Here is a 22,500-nt window from a genome sequence, read left to right as displayed (position 1 = left end):
TGACACGCTGTGGATTTTCTTCCATACAAGGATCGGGGGGGGGGGGGGGGGGGGGGGGGGGGGGGTCAAGTAATGCATGACATCACAGAAAAAAAACGTAGACATTGGAAAAGTTGCAGACTCAGAACCCCCCCCCCCCAAAAAAACAAAAAACAAAAAACAACAACAACAACAACAACAACCAACAACACAAAAACAATGAATGGATAAATAAATGACTGACTGACTGAATGAATGAAAACAGCAAAATCTGTTTTGACTGAAGTGTGAAACGACCGAGCAGACAAACATAACTACACAGGAAAAACAGATGTTGAAAAGAAAAAAAAAAAAGAAGTAAATAATGGACAAATGAACGAACGAATGAATGAATGAATGAATGCACGCACGAACGAACGAACATACGAATGAATGAATGAATGAATGAATGAAAACAGCAAAATCTGTTTTGACTGAAGTGTGAAACGACCGAGCAGACAAACATAACTACACAGGAAAAACAGATGTTGAAAAGAAAAAAAAAAGAACTAAATAATGGACAAATGAACGAACGAATGAATGAATGAACACAAAACAACGTATATTTGGAGAGAAAAGTTTATAAACTCTGAAAAATAATTAAATGAATAAAATGACTGAAAATGAAAGAATAAATGGGTGAATTAATGAAAACAGTACGATCTGAAATAACTGATCACACAAAAAAAAACACCCCCCAAAAAAACCACATAACCGCACAGACAAAAAAAAAAGAAAAAAGAGTTAAATACTCTGAAAAATAGCAAAGGAATGAACGAATGATTGAATGAATGAAAAACAACAACAACCAACAAACAGAAAGTGAAACAACTTAGCCCCACTTCCAGAACTGATCTTACACACAGTGTGTTGACATTCGAAACAACCACAGTTGTAAAAAAAAATAAATAAAAAATAAAAATAATAGATAAATAAAAATAAAAATAAACAACCCACACACGTATGCTTTATCAAGAGCTGCATATGAGAAACATTTCCTGAGAAAGTACAGAGTGAAGATCACTAATGCAAAGTGTTAACAAAACGATGGACGTTGAGAGTAGGGAGGTGTGTGTGTGGAGGGGGGGTGCGGGGGAGGGGGGGAGGTTGGGGGGGGGGTGGTAGTTCAGCACCAACCAGTCGACCTAGCAGAAAAACAAACAATGAACGAACGGTAAAGGACCCAGTCCAATGGTAATCATGATCCTGTGAATACATGGATACCACATCTCTCACACCCACATCCACCGCGCTAATCTCTGCTTAAACGATCCACACCAATGTGAATTAATGATACACATTATCTCTGATCTAATCATCATAATCCTGTATCCTGTGATTACACGGATCGGATACCCCCCCCACACCCCTCCTCCCCCCAGACACACCCCCCCACCAGTCTCTGCTCAAACGATCCACACCAATGTGAATAAATGGAAAACCTGATATCTGATCTAATCATCATAATCTTGTGAATACGTGAACACCCCCCCCCCCCCACAGTCTCTGCTCAAATGTCAATGATCCAGATCAATGTGAGTCAATGATATACCCGAGCTCTGCTTCTAATCATCATAATCAATCCTGTGAATATATAACCCGCCCGTCCCCCCCCCACTCCCTAAATTCTCTGCTCAAGTGTGAATAAATGACCCAACCAGTCGATCGAGCAGATACAAACGATGAACGAACGGCAAGGGACACGACCCAAAAGATAAATTGTTGTCATGGTTTAACTAAAGGTATCCACCCCATTCACTCCACCCCAGTGGACAAGATTCTGTCATGGTGTACAGGTATCCACCCCCTTCAATCCACCCCAGTAGACAAGATTCTGACATGGTGTACAGGTAACCACCCCCTTCAATCCACCCCAGTGGACAAGATTCTGTCCTGGTGTACAGGTAACCACCCCCTTCAATCCACCCCAGTAGACAAGATTCTGTCCTGGTGTACAGGTAACCACCCCCTTCAATCCACCCCAGTGGACAAGATTCTGTCATGGTGTACAGGTATCCACCCCCTTCAATCCACCCCAGTGGACAAGATTCTGTCATGGTGTACAGGTAACCACCCCCTTCAATCCACCCCAGTAGACAAGATTCTGTCCTGGTGTACAGGTATCCACCCCCTTCAATCCACCCCAGTAGACAATATTCTGACCTGATGTACAGGTAACCACACACATACACACACAAAATAAATGAATGAACCGTTTTATTTATAAAATATATATATATATATATATGTTTTTTTCTTTTTCTTTTTTTGAGAGGTTTTTTTTCATATTTACAAAATGTGTACAGTGAATGGTGTGGGGAAAATATACTCACACACTTACACACACATATACGCCCCCACCCCACCAACCTCCCCCCCTCCACCCCATCCCCACGGCCCCCCCTCCTCCTACACACACATGCACAGAAGCTGTTAATATTGTTTTGCTACATCAGGGCCACAGGAGCGCAGTCGATCAGCTTTTATCAAATCTAGTTTACTCTTGAAATATTAACTCTCTCCATACGAACGGCGAAAGAGACGACGTTAACAGCGTTTCACCCCAATTACCATCATCAAAATATTGCAAGCGGAAGGCTCTTATACTGAAGAGGTGAATGTTGACAAAGAATACCACAGTTCTGACGACGGAAGCTAAAGGTTGGGTCATTGAGACACCCACTGGACATCCGAGGGGTCTGTGTAGAGGAGAAGAGAGGACTGGCCGTACTGAGTGAGTTAACGAGTGCGTAGATTACTGAGAGACACATCAAAATATAAATCAAAACTTTCAAGCGTTAGGATTTCCCGCGACGAATGCTCAGAAATAATGTAAATGATTTCAGAACATTGCGAGTTAAATCAATCAACAAAGCCAGATGATGCCAACACTGTTTAAATGACAACACAGTTAGATAAAATGACAAAACCAAATGATGCGAACGCTGCTCAAATAACTGCACAGTTAAATCAAACGACAAAACCAATGGGTGCAAACATTGTTCAAATAACTACATAGTAAAATTACACAACAAAGCCACATGATGCCAGCCTTGTACAACTCCTACAGCGTTCAACAACAAAGCAAAGAGAGGTAACCCACTCAAAAGGGAAATAACCGTTCTGTCCACATAGGCCAAGGTGGGTAACCGAGCCACGCGATCCAAAAGTTCACAATGGCCAAGGGGGGTAACTTGGCCATACGTTCCAAGGCCAAGGGAGATTATTGAGCCACAATACGCCAAAGGGGGATAACCGAACCACGCGGTCCAAGAGTTCATTCTTTCTTTATCAGTATCCTCTTTCCCCCCTCTCTCTGTCTCTCTCTCTCTCACACACACTCTTGCAGGTGACTTTCCACAAGACAGGTGAGAAAAAAACAAAACAAAAAAAAAACCCCATAAGGTCAGCGCACATTCCTTATTTAAAGCTGCTGTCAACATACACATGGACACCAAAATCACGGAGGTAACAAATTATGCATGGTCAGTAGTCATCAGAAAAAAACCCAATATTCTTCTTTATTGCTGCTTTATTTTTGTTGTTGTTGTTGTTGTTGCTGTTCACACAATCAGCAAAACATATATTTCAGACAGATGGTTCCCCTTTCTTCGAGCAGAAAAAAACAAACTAGTTATCACAAGTGCCACACCACTGTGATGAAAATGACGATGATGGAGCGATGGCCTAGAGGTAACGCGTCCGCCAACGAAGCGAGAGAATCTGAGCGCGCTGGTTCCAATCACGGCTCAGCCGCCGATATTTTCTCCCCCTTCACTAGACCTTGAGTGGTGGTCTGGACGCTTGTCATTCGGATGAGACGATAAATCGCGGTCGCGTGTGCAGCATGCACCTAGAGCACGTAAAAGAACCCACCGCAACAAAAGGGTTGTTCCTGGCAAAAATCCTGCAGAAAAATCCACTTCGATAGGAAAAACAAATAAAACTGCACGCATGAACAAATATAAAAAAAATGGGTGGCACTCTCAGTGTAGCAACGCGTTCTCCCTGGGGAGAGCAGCCCGAATTTCACACAGAGAAATCTGTCGTGACAAAAAAAAAGGAGTAATAATACAAGTAACACAGATACTTAAAGAGTGCCTGTCTCTAAGACCAAACTTTAAGCACTTTACAAAAACGGAGTCATTCACACAATAGGCTGTCCACCAAACAAACAGTCTGCATTCGTACTTAACTGACGTCTTCTTAACAGAATGCATAACAACATAGGGCAGTTTATCCCTTGACTGACTTCCAATGTAATGTCTTTTTACCAGAATGCACAACAACATAGGGCAGTACACCCTTTGATGGACTTTCAATGTGATGTCTTTTTACCAGAATGCATAACACTATTGGACAGTATATCTCTTGACCGAATTCCAATGTAATGTCTTCTTACCAGAATGCAAAACAACATAGGACAGTACATCCTTTGACTGACTTCCAATGTAATTTCTTTTTACCAGAATGCATAACACTATTGGACAGTATATATATATCCCTTGACCGACTTCAAATATAGTGTCTTCTTACCAGAATGCATAACAATATTGGACAGTATATCGCTTGACTGAATTCCAATGTAATGTCTTCTTACCAGAATGCACAACAATGTTAGACAGTATATCCTTTGACCGACTTCCAATGTAATGTCTTTTTACCAGAATGCACAACAATGTTAGACAGTATATCCTTTGACCGACTTCCAATGTAATGTCTTTTTGTATCTGTATTTGTATTTCGTTTTATCACAACAGATTTCTCTTTTTTTAACCAGAATGCAAAACAATGTTGGACAGTACATCTTGACAGAATGCATAACAATGTTGGACAGTATATCCTTTGACCGACTGCCAATGTAATGTCTTTTTACCAGAGTGCACAACAATTTTGGACAGTACGTCTCCTTGACCGACTTCAAATGGTCAGTCCTCCCCAATTCTCTGATCTGCATTCGGGTCATGGGATGAACAACAACAACAACAACAACATTTTTGGACAGCAAAGTGGTGATCAGTTTCATCAAGGTCACTTCATAGAACAAGGCTTTGGTCTGATCATGTAAACGTTTCTGTTTTTTTTTTTCTTTTTCTTTTTTTTTTCTTCCTTTTCCCCCCTTTCATACAACATGGAATGGGCATGACTGTTATCAAACACACAAAATCAGCCAGGAGAAAAAAAAAATATAATCATTATATGCGTGTGTTTATCCGCCGATGGACAATTTATCTGGTTCTGTAACGTTTGATGCATGCTCACAGCAATCTGTCTGTCTGTCTGTCTGTCTCTCTCTCTCTCTGTATATATATCTATATCTATATATATATATATGTATGTAATATATATGTATATTTTTAAAATTTTTGGACCTAACCTCGGATGACACCGCTGACGGGACTGAGGAAGTGAGAGGACAACACAGATAATATATACAACGTATTCGGTTGATATTGTGTAGTAATCGGCAGGTGTTTAGTTATTTACACATACACACACGCGCGCGCACACGCGCAGACACACACAAAATACCTGCCATTCTCCATCTGAGACACAAAACATTTTTTTCTCAGCACCTTGACAGAACCCTCCTTCCCCCCACCCTGTCCCCTCGCAACCCTCCCTCCCTCCCATCCCACACACATACCTCCCACCTCCCCCCTCCCCCTTCACCTCCCTTCCCCCAGCCTTCATCATCTCAGTGTAATCTGACAGAACTCTTCCTCACACACACACACACGCACACACACACAAAATAAAAATAAAAACCAAAAATAAATTCTTCACATCACACCGAAGACAACACTGACAGCGACATTAAACACTGACTTCACACTCCCGTCAGAAATAATTAATAATAGTTATTATTATTATTCTATTTATACAGCAGCGCTGAATCTTGTGCGGAGACAAATCAAAGCGCTTTCGCACCAGTCACTCAAACACATGCATAACCCTAAAACTGGAGAGAGAGAGAGAAAAAAAATGAAGACAAGGAAGAGGCAGGGAAGGGAGGCTATTTTGGGAAGAGAAATAATGCAAACGATGCCAGAACATTGCGGGTTAAATCAAACGACAATCCGAAACGACGCGAACACTGTTCAAATAACTACACAGTTAAATCAAACGATGCAAACACTGTCCAAATAACTACACAGTTAAATCAAACGATGCAAACACTGTCCAAATAACTACACAGTTAAATCAAACGGTGCAAACACTGTCCAAATAACTACACAGTTAAATCAAACGATGCAAACACTGTCCAAATAACTACACAGTTAAATCAAACGACAAAAACCAAAGAGTGCAAACACCGTTCAAATAACTTCACAGTTAAACCACACAACAAAGGCAAATGATGCAAGCCTCGTTCAGTTACTACAGAGTTAAACAGTTTCAGTTTCACTTTCAGTAGCTCAAGGAGGCGTCACTGCGTTCGGACAAATCCATATACGCTACACCACATCTGCCAAGCAGATGCCTGACCAGCAGCGTAACCCAACGCGCTTAGTCAGGCCTTGAGGAAAAAAAAAGGTGAATAAATAATAGATAAGCGCACATAAATAAGTAAATAAATAATAATTATAATATATAAAAAAAGGGGGTAGTAGTAGTAGTAATAATAATAATAATAAATAAGTAAAGGGTTAAATAACAAAAGCCAGGAAAGTCACAAACTCAAAGGGAAATAACCGTTCTGTCCACGCAAGCCACAATCAGCCAAGGGGGATAACTGAACCTCGCGATCCAAGAGTTCAGTGACTTCGTTCTGTGGGTCAGCATTGCTGTTTCCTGTGTCTGTTGGGATCGCACCCTCAAGGACGTTGACCAAACTACAGGTATTGTTGTGTAGTACAGTACAGTACAGTACAGTACAGTACCTTACACTGCGTTACAGTGAAGTACAGAGCTGTACATTACCTTGCATTGCATTCCAGTACACAACAGTGCGCAGTACAGTACAATACAGTACAAAATAATACATTACAGTACAGCACAGCACAGTATAGTACAGTACAGTCTGCAGTACAGCACAATACTGTATAGTACAGTACAGTGCAATACAAAACTGTACAGTACAGTACAGCACAGTACAACCCAGTATAGTACAGTACAGAGTGCAGTACAGCACAAAACAGTACAGTACAATACAATACAGTACAGTACAATACAAAACCGTACCGCACACAGTTCAGTACAGTACAGTACAACACAACACACAACACAATCCAACACAACACACCTCAGTAACGACAACAACACACGCTACAAACCCACACACAACAACACGCTCCACACAGCACCACCACCACCACATTACACCACAGCCCCCGCCCACCCCCACCCCCACCCCACCCTCCCCACACACACACCCCACCCCTACCCTCCCTCCCCTAACAAAAAAAAGCAACAACAAAAAAAAACAACAAACAAACAACACACACTCAAACGCTAGACTCCCCAGCGCTGAAGGCAGGGTTCTCCCTAGCGCGGGGGGCAGGCTGGTTGCCGTAGCTGCTCCTGGGAGGCCGGTCGTTGGCATAGCTGTTCCGAGCAGGCTTGAACCCGTGGTCATTGTAGTCGTTCATCCCCTGGCCAGGCGGGTAGTAGTCACGGTTGCTGTACCCTCGATCCGCATCAGGCTCGTAGCCGTAGTTGTTGTTGCTGGAGAGTTCGCGAGGGCTGTAGGTAGGAGGGGCGTTGTTGTATCCGTCAATATCCTGCTCAAGGGGGATCTCCTTCTCCTTCTCCTTCGGCGTCTTCGGGTTGGGCTGGAAGGCAGGGTTGTCCTTGCCCTTGTAGACTCCGATGAAGGAGCCGTCTTCGTTGAAGGCCGACTGCTCCGCGCCGTATTCCGCCGACCCGAAGGACTCGTCGTCGCCGATGGATTGGCCGTCCATGTCCAGCTGTCCCGGCTTGGGCTTCTGGTAAGGGTCGGATCTGTTCGTGGGGGTAGAGAGTTAGAGGGGTAGGTAGGTAGGTAGGTGGGTAGTATGTTCACTGACAGACAGAGACATACGTGCTAACCCATACACTGAGCAAGATACAGAGATACAAAGACATAGACACACATAAATAATATATATGTAATTTTATAGATATAGATAGACAGATATAGATATGTACATATGTATACAGACAGATAGATGGACAGACAGATATGAGAGAGATATTGTGTGTGTGTCTGTGTGTGTGTGAAAGAGAGAGAGAGAGAGAGAGAGAGAGAGAGAGAGAGATGATACATACAAAGATACATACACACATACACAAATACAGACACACATGCACAGATACGTACAAACAGACACACAGGAAGCTAAACACACACACGTATATTCATGCATATACATACACACACAACCCCCCCATCCTCAATCTCCACCCCACACACCCTCTCTCTCTCTCTCTCTCTCTCTCTCACACACACACACAGACTGAGAGACAGAGAAATAAAGTTGAGGATTTAACGCTCAGAACAGGTCAGGAAATACACACACACACACGCGCGCGCGCGCGCACACACACACACACACGCACGCCAATGCACTGAGAGAGAGAGAGAGAGGGAAAGAGAGAGAGAAAGTGAGAGAGAGAAGAGGAGAGAGAGAGAAGGGGAGAGAGAGAAAGTGAGAGAGAGAAGAGGAGAGACAGAAAGAGAGAGAGAGAGAGAGAGAGAGAGAGAGAGGAGAGACAGAGAGGGACAGAGAGAGAGAGAGAGAGAGAGAGAGAGAGAGAGAGAGAAGTGAGAGAGAAGGGGAGAGAGAGAGAGAAGAGGAGAGACAGAGAGGGGGACTGAGAGAGAGAGAAGGGGAGAGAGAGAGAGAAGAGGAGAGAGAGAGGGGGGGAGTGAGAGAGAGAGAGAAGGGGAAAGAGAAAAGCGGAGAGAGAGAGAGGGAGAGAGAAGGAGAGAGAGAGAGAGAGGAGAGACACAGAGAGAGAAAGTGAGAGAGAGAAGAGGAGAGAGAGAGGGGGGGAGTGAGAGAGAGAGAGAGAAGGGGAGAGAGAAAAAGGGAGAGAGGGAGACAGAAGGGGGGAGAGAGAGAGAGAGAGAGAGAGAGAGAGAGAGAGAGACAGAGACAGAGACATAGAGAGAGAGATTGAAGGACTTACGCCCTGGACAGGTCGGGGAATCCACCCTCCTTCACCTCTTTCTCCGGGTCTAGCCCTGCTGCCGTCTCTTTCTTGTCCACTGCACACATCGACATTCAAATGTCATCACTGCCCCTTGTGACATCATCATGACGCGGTGATACATTATGACATCATCGTGGTGACGCACCGTGACGTCATGGTGACGCTGTGCACTGTGACATCATCGTGATGACGCGGAACGCTGTGGCAACATCATGACTACCCAAGTGTCTTGCGACATCATCATGACTAACTACGCTGTGACGTATCACCATCATCATGACCTGTTCATTGTGACATCATCATGACAGTCGTATATTGTGACATCATCACGGCGACGCTGTGCATTGACATCGTGTGTGTGTGTGTGTGTTAGTGTGTGTGTATGTGTTAGTGTGTATGTGTGTGTGTGTGTGTGTGTGTTAGTGTGTGTGTGTGTGTGTGTGTGTGTGTGTTAGAGTTAGTGTTTGTGTCTGTGTACGCGTGCGTGCGCGCGCGCGTGTGTGTGTGGAAGAGCACGAGAAAGAAGAAGGTGACATGTCTGTATGACATCGACGGCAGGAAAACACACAGCGGAGAAAAAGAAGAAGAAGAAGAGAGAGGAACAGACAGGGCATCACACGCAAACACCGACCTTCCTGCATCTTGTGACCACACACACACACACACACACACACACATATATATATATATATATATATACGAATAATACGGAAACAAACTCAATGACTCCACCACTCCACTATTAGCTGGGTTTCTTTTTCTTGTTTTGTTTGTATTGTACGAGTGTGCATATATGTGCTGAAAAGAATGAATACATACGTGTCTAAATCACAGTGCATAGTGAACAGATGCTGAAAAGAATGAATGCATAGACCTGTGTCTCAATCCTCGTTTCGTGAATAGATGCTAAAAAAAAAAAAAAAAAAAAAAAAAAAAAAAAAAAAACGCGTAGGTGTCTAAATCACCTTGCAGTGAATAAATAAATGCTGGAAAAAGAAAATGAATACATATGTGTCTGAATCACAGTGTTTAGTGAAAAGATGCTGAAAAAAAAAATGAATGAACATGTGTCTAAATCCTCATATCACAGTGAACACCCCCTCACCCCTCCGCCCCCCCCCCCCCCCCCCCCCCCCAAAAAAAAAACAACACAATGACAGGGAGATAACTACCACACACAACACACCTGGGTAGTCGCCCTCTTGCATCTTGCGACGACAGATGACGCAGCAGCAGATGATGATGATGATTATCAGGAGGAGCAGAGCGAGGATCAAACCGATGATCCAGTACGGGAAGCCGGCGACCGCTGGCCCCACTGATCAACACAATCAATACATCCGTTGATCGTTCAGTTATTGGTTAACAGGCGGTCAGTACACCCATCCGCTGATTGGTCTATTATTAGTCACCAGCTGGTTAGTTCCGTCAATACACTGGTCAATTATTAGTCACCAGCTGATTACTTCCGTCAATACATTGGTCTATTATTAGTCACCAGCTGATTACTTCCGTCAATACATTGGTCTATTATTAGTCACCAGCTGATTAGTTCCGTCAATACACTGGTCTATTATTAGTCACCAGCTGATTAGTTCCGTCAATACACTGGTCAATTATTAGTCACCACATGGTTAGTTCCGTCAATACACTGGTCAATTATTAGTCACCAGCTGGTTAGTTCCGTCAATACACTGGTCAATTATTAGTCACCAGCTGGTTAGTTCCGTCAATACACTGGTCAATTATCAGTCACCAGCTGGTTAGTTCCGTCAATACACTGGTCAATTATTAGTCACCAGCGGGTTAGTTCCGTCAATACATTGGTCAATTATTAGTCACCAGCTGGTTAGTTCCGTCAATACATTGGTCTATTATTAGTCACCAGCTGGTTAGTTCCGTCAATACACAGGTCTATTATTAGTCACCAGCTGGTTAGTTCCGTCAATACACAGGTCTATTATTAGTCACCACATGGTTAGTTCCGTCAATACACAGGTCTATTATTAGTCACCAGCTGATTAGTTCCGTCAATACATTGGTCTATTATTAGTCACCAGCTGATTAGTTCCGTCAATACACTGGTCAATTATTAGTCACCAGCTGATTAGTTCCGTCAATACACTGGTCAATTATTAGTCACCACATGGTTAGTTCCGTCAATACATTGGTCTATTATTAGTCACCAGCTGATTAGTTCCGTCATTACATTGGTCTATTATTAGTCGCCAGCTGGTTAGTTCCGTCAATACATTGGTCTATTATTAGTCACCAGCTGATTAGTTCCGTCAATACATTGGTCTATTATTAGTCACCAGCTGGTTAGTTCCGTCAATACATTGGTCTATTATTAGTCACCAGCTGGTTAGTTCCGTCAATACATTGGTCAATTATTAGTCACCAGCTGGTTAGTTCCGTCAATACACTGGTCAATTATTAGTCACCAGCTGGTTAGTTCCGTCAATACATTGGTCAATTATTAGTCACCAGCTGGTTAGTTCCGTCAATACATTGGTCTATTATTAGTCACCAGCTGGTTAGTTCCGTCAATACACAGGTCTATTATTAGTCACCACATGGTTAGTTCCGTCAATACACAGGTCTATTATTAGTCACCACATGGTTAGTTCCGTCAATACACAGGTCTATTATTAGTCACCACATGGTTAGTTCCGTCAATACATTGGTCAATTATTAGTCACCAGCTGGTAAGTTCCGTCAATACATTGGTCAATTATTAGTCACCAGCTGGTTAGTTCCGTCAATACATTGGTCAATTATTAGTCACCAGCTGGTTAGTTCCGTCAATACATTGGTCAATTATTAGTCACCAGCTGGTTAGTTCCGTCAATACATTGGTCAATTATTAGTCACCAGCTGGTTAGTTCCGTCAATACATTGGTCAATTATTAGTCACCAGCTGGTTAGGTTCCGTCAATACATTGGTCAATTATTAGTCACCGGCGGTTAGTTCCGTCAATACATTGGTCAATTATTAGTCACCGGCTGGTTAGTTCCGTCAATACATTGGTCAATTATTTGTCACCGCTGGTTAGTTCCGTCAATACATGGTCAATTATTAGTCACCGGCTGGTTAGTTCCGTCAATACATTGGTCAATTATTTGTCACCAGTGGTTAGTTCCGTCAATACATTGGTCAATTATTAGTCACCAGCTGGTAAGTTCCGTCAATACATTGGTCAATTATTAGTCACCAGCTGGTTAGTTCCGTCAATACATTGGTCAATTATTAGTCACCAGCTGGTAAGTTCCGTCAATACATTGGTCAATTATTAGTCACTGGCTGGTCAGTTCCGTCAATACATTGGTCAATTATTAGTCACCAGCAGGTTAGTTCCGTCAATACAGAGGTCAATTATTAGTCACCAGCTGATTAGTTCCGTCAATACATTGGTCAATTATTAGTCACCAGCTGGTTAGTTCCGTCAATACATTGGTCAATTATTAGTCACCAGCTGATTAGTTCCGTCAATACACTGGTCAATTATTAGTCACCGGCTGGTCAGTTCCGTCAATACACTGGTCAATTATTAGTCACCGGCTGGTTAGTTCCGTCAATACATTGGTCAATTATTTGTCACCAGTGGGTTAGTTCCGTCAATACATTGGTCAATTATTAGTCACCGGCTGGTTAGTTCCGTCAATACAGAGGTCAATTATTAGTCACCAGCAGGTTAGTTCCGTCAATACATTGGTCAATTATTAGTCACCAGCTGGTTAGTTCCGTCAATACATTGGTCAATTATTAGTCACCAGCTGATTAGTTCCGTCAATACATTGGTCAATTATTAGTCACCAGCTGGTTAGTTCCGTCAATACAGAGGTCAATTATTAGTCACCAGCTGGTTAGTTCCGTCAATACATCCACTGATATTCCAGTTAGTCAAAAGGTGGTCAACACAATCAATGACCCCTACCTCCACCCACACAACCCCCACCCCCCAGCCCATCCAAAGCCCACACCCACCCCACCACCCACAAACACACCCTCCGAAGGAAACACCACCACCACACCACCACAACCCCCACCCACACAAACACACCCATCACACAACCACGCATCCCCATACAACCCACCCCTACACCCACTCAAACCCACCCATTACCACTATCCCCCCCCCCACACACACCGAACGCCCCCACCCACACAAACACACCCACCACAACCCACACACCCTCCGAAGCCAACAATACCACCCACACAAACACACCCACCACCACAACCCCTCCCCCTCCACACACACACACACACACACCTACCACACAACACCCACCCACCAACCAACTTACCCTCCGAAGCCAGCACCACCACCACAACCCCCACCCCGAAACGCCTCATACACACACACACACACACACACACACACAACCGCCCACTCACCCTCCGAAGCCAGCACCACCTCCACGTCCACAAAGACCTCCTGGAAGGCGTGGAAGATCCTGCGTCGGTAGACCCCGGAGATGTTCGCCATCTGATCGTCCTTCAAGGTGCTGGAACCACAACCAGAACCAGAACCAGAATGAGAATCAGAACCAGAACCAGAATGAGAACCAGAACCAGAACCAGAATCAGAATGTGTCGGGCGCAATAGCCGAGTGGTTCAAGCGTTCGACTTTCAACCTGAGGGTCCCCGGTTCGAATCTCCGTAACGGCGCCTGGTGGGTAAAGGGTGGAGATTTTTTTTTTCCAGATCTCCCAGGTCAACATACGTGCAGACCTGCCTAGTGCCTGAACTCCCTTCGTGTGTATACCACAAGCACATTCAATACGTACGTCTAAGATCCTGCAATCCATGTCAGCGTTCGGTGGGTTATGGAAAAAAGAAACATACCCAGCATGCACACCCCCGGAAGCGGAATGTGGCTGCCTACATGGCGGGGTAAAAAACGGCCATATACGTAAAAGCCCGCTCGTGCACATACGAGTGAACGTGGGGAGTTGCATGATGATACTGATGACTTTATATCTCTCAACTCTCTCCATACGAACGGCGAAAGAATCGACGTTAACAGCGTTTCACCCCAATTACCATCATCAAAATATTGCAAGCGGAAGGCTCTTATACTGAAGAGGTGAATGTTGACAAAGAATACCACAGTTCTGACGACGGAAGCTAAAGGTTGGGTCATTCAGACACCCACTAGACATCCGAGTGGTCTGTGTAGAGGAGAAGAGAGGACTGGCCGTACTGAGTGAGTTAAATAATTAACACACATCTTCAAATACATCTCAGGTTTTGCATACTAAAATGATACTCATATTCTAACACACAGCAGGCTTTTCACACTCTCGCATATTTGCTTTTTTTTCTTTTTTTGTTTTCTTTTCTACCTGGTGTTGATGTAAGCGAGCTTGCTCTCCATGTTGTAGGTCACGAAGGGAGGCGACTGCTTCTGGGAGTAGTTCTGTCCCTTGAAGAGCCACTCGTAGTTGAGGGTCAAGAGAGGATCCGTGGTGGCCACGACGGTCAGGTTGACGAGGTCTCCCTTGGAGACGACCTGCCTGGGGGAGGGCTGCGTCAGGATCTCGATAGGCACTGGAACGGTTTCAGTTGTTTTTTTTTCCAGGTTTTTGTTGTTGATGTACTGACGTTCAGACAGACAGACAGACAGACAGACAGATGACGTCCACACAGACAGACAGACAAGACACACAGATGACGTCCACACAGACAGACAGACAAGACACACAGATGTCGTTCACACAGACAGACAGACAGATGACGTCCACACAGACAGACAGACAGACAAGACACACAGATGACGTCCACACAGACAGGCAGACGTTCATACAAACATATACAATCACACAGAACTCACAGATGACGTTCAGATAGACAGACAGACAGATACTACAGAACTCACAGATGTTTATGCAGACTCAAAACAGACAAGGCAAGACAAGGCAAGGCAAGGCAAGGCAAGGCAAGGCACGACACGACACGACACGACAAGACAAGGCAAGACACGACAAGACAAGACAAGGCAAGACAAGACAAGACAAGACAAAACTCAAGAGATGACGGTCAGACAACACAGAAGTCAGATGACGTTCATACAAACATACACAGACAGACAGAACTCACAGATGACGTCCAAACAAGACAAGACAAGACAAGACAGGTCATGACAAACAGACCGTACAGATGAAATTCAGAAAAACAAACAACAAAACACACAAAACTCAACAGATCACGACAAAACAGACAAACAAAACAAAACAAGACAAGACAAGACAAGACACAACATAACTCAAAGTTGACGTCCAAACAGACAAGACAAGACACGACAGAACTCATAGATGACGGTCAGACAGACTGACAGACATGACACAACTCACAGATGTTCATACCGACGTCAAAACAGACAAGACAAGACAAGACAAGACACAACAGAACTCAAAGTTGACGTCAAAACAGACAAGACAAGACAAGACACGACAGAACTCAAGAGATGACGGTCAGTCAAACATATACAGACAGAACTCACAGATGACGTCCAAACCAGACAAGACAAGACAAGACAGAACTCAAGAGATGACGGTCAGATAACACAGAAGTCAGATGACGTTCATACAAACATACACAGACAGACGTCCAAACAAGACAAGACAAGACAAGACAAGACAGGTCACGACAAACAGAACGTACAGACGAAGTTCAGACAAAACAAACAACAAAACTCAACAGATGACTACAAAACAGACAAACAAACCAAACCAAAACAAGACAAGACAAGACAAGACAAGACACAACAGAACTCAAAGTTGACGTCCAAACAGACAAGACAAGACAAGGCAACACAGACCTCACACATGACGTCCAAACAGACAAGACAAGACAAGACAGAACTCACAGATGACGTCCAAACAGACAAGGCAAGACAGAACTCACAGATTACGTCCAAACTGACAAGACAAGACAAGACATGACACAACAGAACTCAAAGCTGACGTCCAAACAGACAAGACATGACACGATAGAACTCATAGATGACGGTCAGACAGACTGACAGACATGACACAACTCACAGATGTTCATACCGACGTCAAAACAGACAAGACAAGACAAGACAAGACACAACAGAACTCAAAGTTGACGTCAAAACAGACAAGACAAGACAAGACAAGACAGGACACGACAGAACTCAAGAGATGACGGTCAGTCAAACATATACAGACAGAACTCACAGATGACGTCCAAACCAGACAAGACAAGACAAGACAGAACTCAAGAGATGACGGTCAGATAACACAGAAGTCAGATGACGTTCATACAAACATACACAGACAGACGTCCAAACAAGACAAGACAAGACAAGACAAGACAGGTCACGACAAACAGAACGTACAGACGAAATTCAGACAAACAAACAACAAAACACACAAAACTCAACAGATGACGACAAAACAGACAAACAAAACAAAACAAGACAAGACAAGACAAGACACAACAGAACTCAAAGTTGACGCCCAAACAGACAAGACAAGACAAGACACGACAGAACTCACAGATGACGTCCAAACAGACAAGACAAGACACAACAGAACTCACAGATGACGTCCAAACAGACAAGACAAGACAGAACTCACAGATTACGTCCAAACTGACAAGACAAGACAAGACATGACACAACAGAACTCACAGATGACGTCCAAACAGACAAGACAAGACACAACAGAACTCACAGATGACGTCCAAACAGACAAGACAAGACAAAACAGAACTCACAGATGACGTCCAAATAGACAAGACAAGACAAAACAGAACTCACAGATGACGTCCAAACAGACAAGACAAGACAAGACAAAACAGAACTCACAGATGACGTCCAAATAGACAAGACAAGACAAGACAAAACAGAACTCACAGATGACGTCCAAATAGACAAGACAAGACAGAACTCACAGATGACGTCCAAATAGACAAGACAAAACAGAACTCACAGATGACGTCCAAATAGACAAGACAAGACAAAACAGAACTCACAGATGACGTTCAAACAGACAAGACAAGACAAGACACAACAGAACTCACAGATGACGTCCAAATAGACAAGACAAGACAAGACAGAACTCACAGATGACGTCCAAACAGACAAGACAAGACAGGACACAACAGAACTCACAGATGACGTTCAGACAGCCATCCCCGAAGGTCTCCCCCACGCTGTTCTTGACGACACACTGGTAGCAGGCTATGTCCTTCTCCTTGTCCAGGTTCATGACCTCCATGGTTCTGTTGCTGTTGCTGAACCGGTGCTTCGTGGGGTCTGTGGGATAGTATAGTATAGTAGAGTATAGTATAGTAGAGTAGAGTAGAGTAGAGTAGAGTAGAGTAGAGTTCTGCTGCTGTTGCTGAACTGATGCTTCGTGGGGTCTGTGGGAAAGTAAAGTAATAGTAGAGTAGAGTAGAGTAGAGTAGAGTAGAGTTCTGCTGCTGTTGCTGAACTGATGCTTCGTGGGGTCTGTGGGATAGTATAGTATAGTATAGTAGAGTAGAGTAGAGTAGAGTAGAGTAGAGTTCTGCTGCTGTTGCTGAACTGATGCTTCGTGGGGTCTGTGGGAAAGTAAAGTAATAGTATAGTAGAGTAGAGTAGAGTAGAGTAGAGTTCTGTTGCTGTACCGATGCTTCGTGGGGTCTGTGGGAAAGTATAGTATAGTATAGTATAGTAGAGTAGAATAGAGTAGAGTAGAGTTCTGTTGCTGTTGCTGAACTGATGCTTCGTGGGGTCTGTGGGAAAGTATAGTATAGTATAGTAGAGTAGAGTAGAGTAGAGTAGAGTAGAGTTCTGCTGCTGTTGAACTGATGCTTCGTGGGGTCTGTGGGAAAGTAAAGTAATAGTATAGTATAGTAGAGTAGAGTAGAGTAGAGTAGAGTTCTGTTGCTGAACCGGTGCTTCGTGGGGTCTGTGGGATAGTATAGCATAGTATAGTATAGTAGAGTAGAGTAGAGTAGAGTAGAGCAGAGTTCTGTTGCTGTTGCTGAACTGATGCTTCGTGGGGTCTGTGGGAAAGTATAGTATAGTATAGTATAGTATAGTATAGTATAGTATAGTAGAGTAGAGTAGAGTTCTGCTGCTGTTGCTGAACTGATGCTTCGTAGGGTCTGTGGGAAAGTATAGTAGAGTAGAGTAGAGTAGAGTAGAGTAGAACAGAGTAGAGTAGAGTAGAGTAGAGTTCTGTTGCTGTACCGATGCTTCGTGGGGTCTGTGGGAAAGTATAGTATAGTATAGTATAGTAGAGTAGAGTAGAGTATAGTACAGTTCTGTTGCTGTTGCTGAACTGATGCTCCGTGGGGTCTGTGGGAAAGTAAAGTAATAGTAGAGTAGAGTAGAGTAGAGTAGAGTAGAGTTCTGTTGCTGTATCGATGCTTCGTGGGGTCTGTGGGATAGTATAGTATAGTATAGTATAGTATAGTATAGTATAGTATAGTAGAGCAGAGCAGAGCAGAGTAGAGTAGAGTAGAGTAGAGTTCTGTTGCTGTTGCTGAACCGATGCTTCGTGGGGTCTGTGGGAAAGTAGTATAGTATAGTATAGTATAGTATAGTATAGTATAGTATAGTTCTGTTGTTGCTGAACCGAAGCTTCATGGGGTCTGTGGAAGTATAGTATAGTGTAGTATAGTGTAGTGTAGTATAGTGTAGTGTAGTGTTGTGTTGTTCGTCATGGTTCTGTTGTTGCTGAACCGATGCTTCGTGGGGTCTATGGGAAAGTAGAGTATCGTATCGTATCGTATAGTATAGTATAGTATAGTATAGTATAGTATAGTATAGTATAGTATAGTATAGTGTCTTCTTGAACCACTCGGGCTGTTCAGTGAGAGAGAGAGACAGAGAGAGAGAGAGAGACAGAGAGAGACAGAGAGAGAGACAGAGAGAGACAGAGAGAGAGACAGAGACAGAGACAGAGAGAGACAGAGAGAGAGAGAGAGACAGAGACAGAGAGAGACAGAGAGAGAGACAGAGAGAGACAGAGAGAGAGAGAGAGACAGAGACAGAGAGAGACAGAGAGAGAGACAGAGAGAGACAGAGAGAGAGAGAGAGACAGAGAGAGACAGAGAGAGAGACAGAGAGAGACAGAGACAGAGACAGAGAGACACAGAGAGAGAGACAGAGAGATACACACACACACACACACACAGAAATAGAGACAAACACTCACCATAACCTCTCTTCATGGACACACCGTTCTTGAACCATTCGGGCTGATCAGTGAGAGAGAGAGAGAGAGAGAGAGTGTGTGCGTGTGTGTATGTGCCTGTGTGTGTACGTGCGTGCGTGTGTATGTGTGTGATAGAGGGAGAGAGTGAGAGAGAGAGAGACTAGAGAGAGAGTGAGATAGAGAGTAGAGAGAAAGACATACACAGACAAACACTCACCATAACCTCTCTTCATAGACACACCGTTCTTGAACCATTCGGGCTGATCAGTGAGAGAGAGAGAGGGAGAGAGAGAGAGAGAGAGAGAGAAAGAGAGAGAGTGTGCGTGTGTGTATGTGCCTGTGTGTGTACGTGCGTGCGTGTGTATGTGTGTGATAGAGGGAGAGAGTGAGAGAGAGAGACGAGAGAGAGACTAGAGAGAGAGTGAGATAGTAGAGAGAGACTAGAGAGAGAGACTAGAGAGAGAGACTAGTGTGTGTGTGTGTGTGTGTGTGTGTGTGTGTGTGTGTGTGTGTGTGTGTGTGTGTGTGTGTGTGACAGAAAGACAGAGAGACAGACACAGACACAGACACAGACAGAGACAAACACTCACCATAACCTCTCTTCATGGACACACCGTTCTTGAACCACTCGGGTTGTTGAGAGAGAGAGACAGACACACAGACAGACACACAGGCAGAGAGACAAACACTCACCATAACCTCTCTTCATGGACACGCCGTTCTTGAACCACTCGGGTTGTTGAGAGAGAGAGACAGACACACAGACAGACACACAAACAGAGACAAACACTCACCATAACCTCTCTTCATAGACACACCGTTCTTGAACCACTCAGGTTGTTGAGAGAGAGACAGACAGACAGACACACAGACAGACACACAGGCAGAGAGACAAACACTCACCATAACCTCTCTTCATAGACACACCGTTCTTGAACCACTCGGGTTGTTGAGAGAGAGACAGACAGACAGACACACAGACAGACACACAGGCAGAGAGACAAACACTCACCATAACCTCTCTTCATGGACACACCGTTCTTGAACCACTCAGGTTGTTGAGAGAGAGAGAGACAGACAGACACACAGACAGACACACAGGCAGAGAGACAAACACTCACCATAACCTCTCTTCATGGACACACCGTTCTTGAACCACTCGGGTTGTTGAGAGAGAGAGACAGACACACAGACAGACACACAGACACAGACACAAACACTCACCATAACCTCTCTTCATAGACACGCCGTTCTTGAACCACTCGGGTTGTTGAGAGAGAGAGAGACAGACAGACACACAGACAGACACACAGGCAGAGAGACAAACACTCACCATAACCTCTCTTCATGGACACACCGTTCTTGAACCACTCGGGTTGTTGAGAGAGAGACAGACAGACAGACACACAGACAGACACACAGGCAGAGAGACAAACACTCACCATAACCTCTCTTCATGGACACGCCGTTCTTGAACCACTCAGGTTGTTGAGAGAGAGAGAGACAGACAGACACACAGACAGACACACAGGCAGAGAGACAAACACTCACCATAACCTCTCTTCATGGACACGCCGTTCTTGAACCACTCGGGTTGTTGAGAGAGAGAGAGACAGACAGACACACAGACAGACACACAGGCAGAGAGACAAACACTCACCATAACCTCTCTTCATGGACACGCCGTTCTTGAACCACTCAGGTTGTTGAGAGAGAGACAGACAGACAGACACACAGACAGACACACAGGCAGAGACACAAACACTCACCATAACCTCTCTTCATAGACACACCGTTCTTGAACCACTCAGGTTGTTGAGAGAGAGACAGACACACAGACACACAGACAGACACACAGGCAGAGAGACAAACACTCACCATAACCTCTCTTCATGGACACGCCGTTCTTGAACCACTCGGGTTGTTGAGAGAGAGAGACAGACACACAGACAGACACACAGACACAGACACAAACACTCACCATAACCTCTCTTCATGGACACACCGTTCTTGAACCACTCGGGCTGATCAGGATCCCTCTCGTGGGACATGGACCTCGTGTCGCAGTGAAACACAGCTGTCAGCCCCTGGATCACTGTCTGGGACTGGAGAGGCTTCACCCATATAGGGGGCGCTGCGGAGACAGAGAGCGACACGCACAGGTAACATCCCCCTCTCTCTGTCTGTCTCTGTCTCTGTCTCTCTCTCCCCTCTGTCTCTCCCTCTCTCTGTCTTTCACATATGTGGAGTGATGGCCTAGAGGTAACGCGTCCGCCTAGGAAACGAGAGAATCTGAGCGCGCAGGTTCGAATCACGGCTCAGCCGCCGATATTTTCTCCCCCTCCACTAGACCTTGAGTGGTGGTCTGGACGCTAGTCATTCGGATGAGACGATAAACCGAGGTCCCGTGTGCAGCATGCATTTAGCGCACGTAAAAGAACCCACGGCAACAAAAGAATTGTTCCTGGCAAAATTCTGTAGAAAAATCCACTTCGATAGGAAAAACAAACAAAACTGCACGCAGGAAAAAACTTTTTAAAAATGGGTGGCGCTGTAGTGTAGCGACGTGCTCTCCCTGGGGATAGCAGCCCGAATTTCACACAGAGAAATCTGTTGTGATAAAAAGAAATACAAATACAAATAATGTGTCTATCTGTCCATATCCCTATAACCCGTCGCCTTATTTGAGTAAAATTTTATCATTACTTTTCTGTGTTAATTTCACTTGAATCGTTCATGTGTAGCATTCATGCTAGGGTTTTGGTGTTGTTTTTCCCTTGGTGTGTGTGTGTGTGTGTGTGTGTGTGTGTGTGTGTGTGTGTGTGTGTGTGTGTGTGTGTGTGTTAGTGTGTGTGTGTGTGCGTGTGTGTGTTACTCGCTTCCGTTCCGTACAGATGTGAGCGATGTTGTGTCTCTCAGTTTGACGCTGTGTTACACTCGTACATTATACATGTATTAAGTATTAAGTATAACTACATTTATATGCGTACATGTTTGTGTGTCTCTTAGAACAACGGCAGATGTGTAAGTCGGCCAAAGTGCTAATATCTTCACCGGTGGAAAATAAAGATTCATTCATTCATCCATTCATTCATTCATTCATCCATTCATTCATTCATCCATTCATTCATCCATCCATCCATTCATTCATTCATTCATCC

General features: G+C 44.3%; 1 protein-coding gene across 1 annotated transcript in view; it reads right to left on the bottom strand.

Moving 5' to 3' along the window:
* Positions 1-7,452: 7,452 nt before the first annotated feature.
* LOC143277102 (neurofascin-like) overlaps positions 7,453-22,500 on the bottom strand; it is a 47,314-nt gene continuing 32,266 nt past the window's right edge. Inside the window, exons 10-16 of the mRNA XM_076581840.1 lie at positions 21,321-21,473; positions 17,305-17,448; positions 14,510-14,714; positions 13,559-13,668; positions 10,343-10,474; positions 9,133-9,211; positions 7,453-7,962 (exon numbers count right to left, since the gene is read on the bottom strand). Coding sequence (XP_076437955.1) covers positions 7,467-7,962; positions 9,133-9,211; positions 10,343-10,474; positions 13,559-13,668; positions 14,510-14,714; positions 17,305-17,448; positions 21,321-21,473 — 1,319 coding nt within the window. The 3' untranslated portion in view covers positions 7,453-7,466. The remainder of the gene's footprint in view (positions 7,963-9,132; positions 9,212-10,342; positions 10,475-13,558; positions 13,669-14,509; positions 14,715-17,304; positions 17,449-21,320; positions 21,474-22,500) is intronic.

The sequence above is a fragment of the Babylonia areolata genome, chromosome 33 (assembly GCF_041734735.1).
Source record: "Babylonia areolata isolate BAREFJ2019XMU chromosome 33, ASM4173473v1, whole genome shotgun sequence".
Lineage (NCBI taxonomy): Eukaryota > Metazoa > Mollusca > Gastropoda > Neogastropoda > Buccinidae > Babylonia > Babylonia areolata.
The sequence above is the reverse complement of the archived record's forward strand: the minus strand, read 5'-3'. Positions and strand labels throughout refer to the sequence as shown.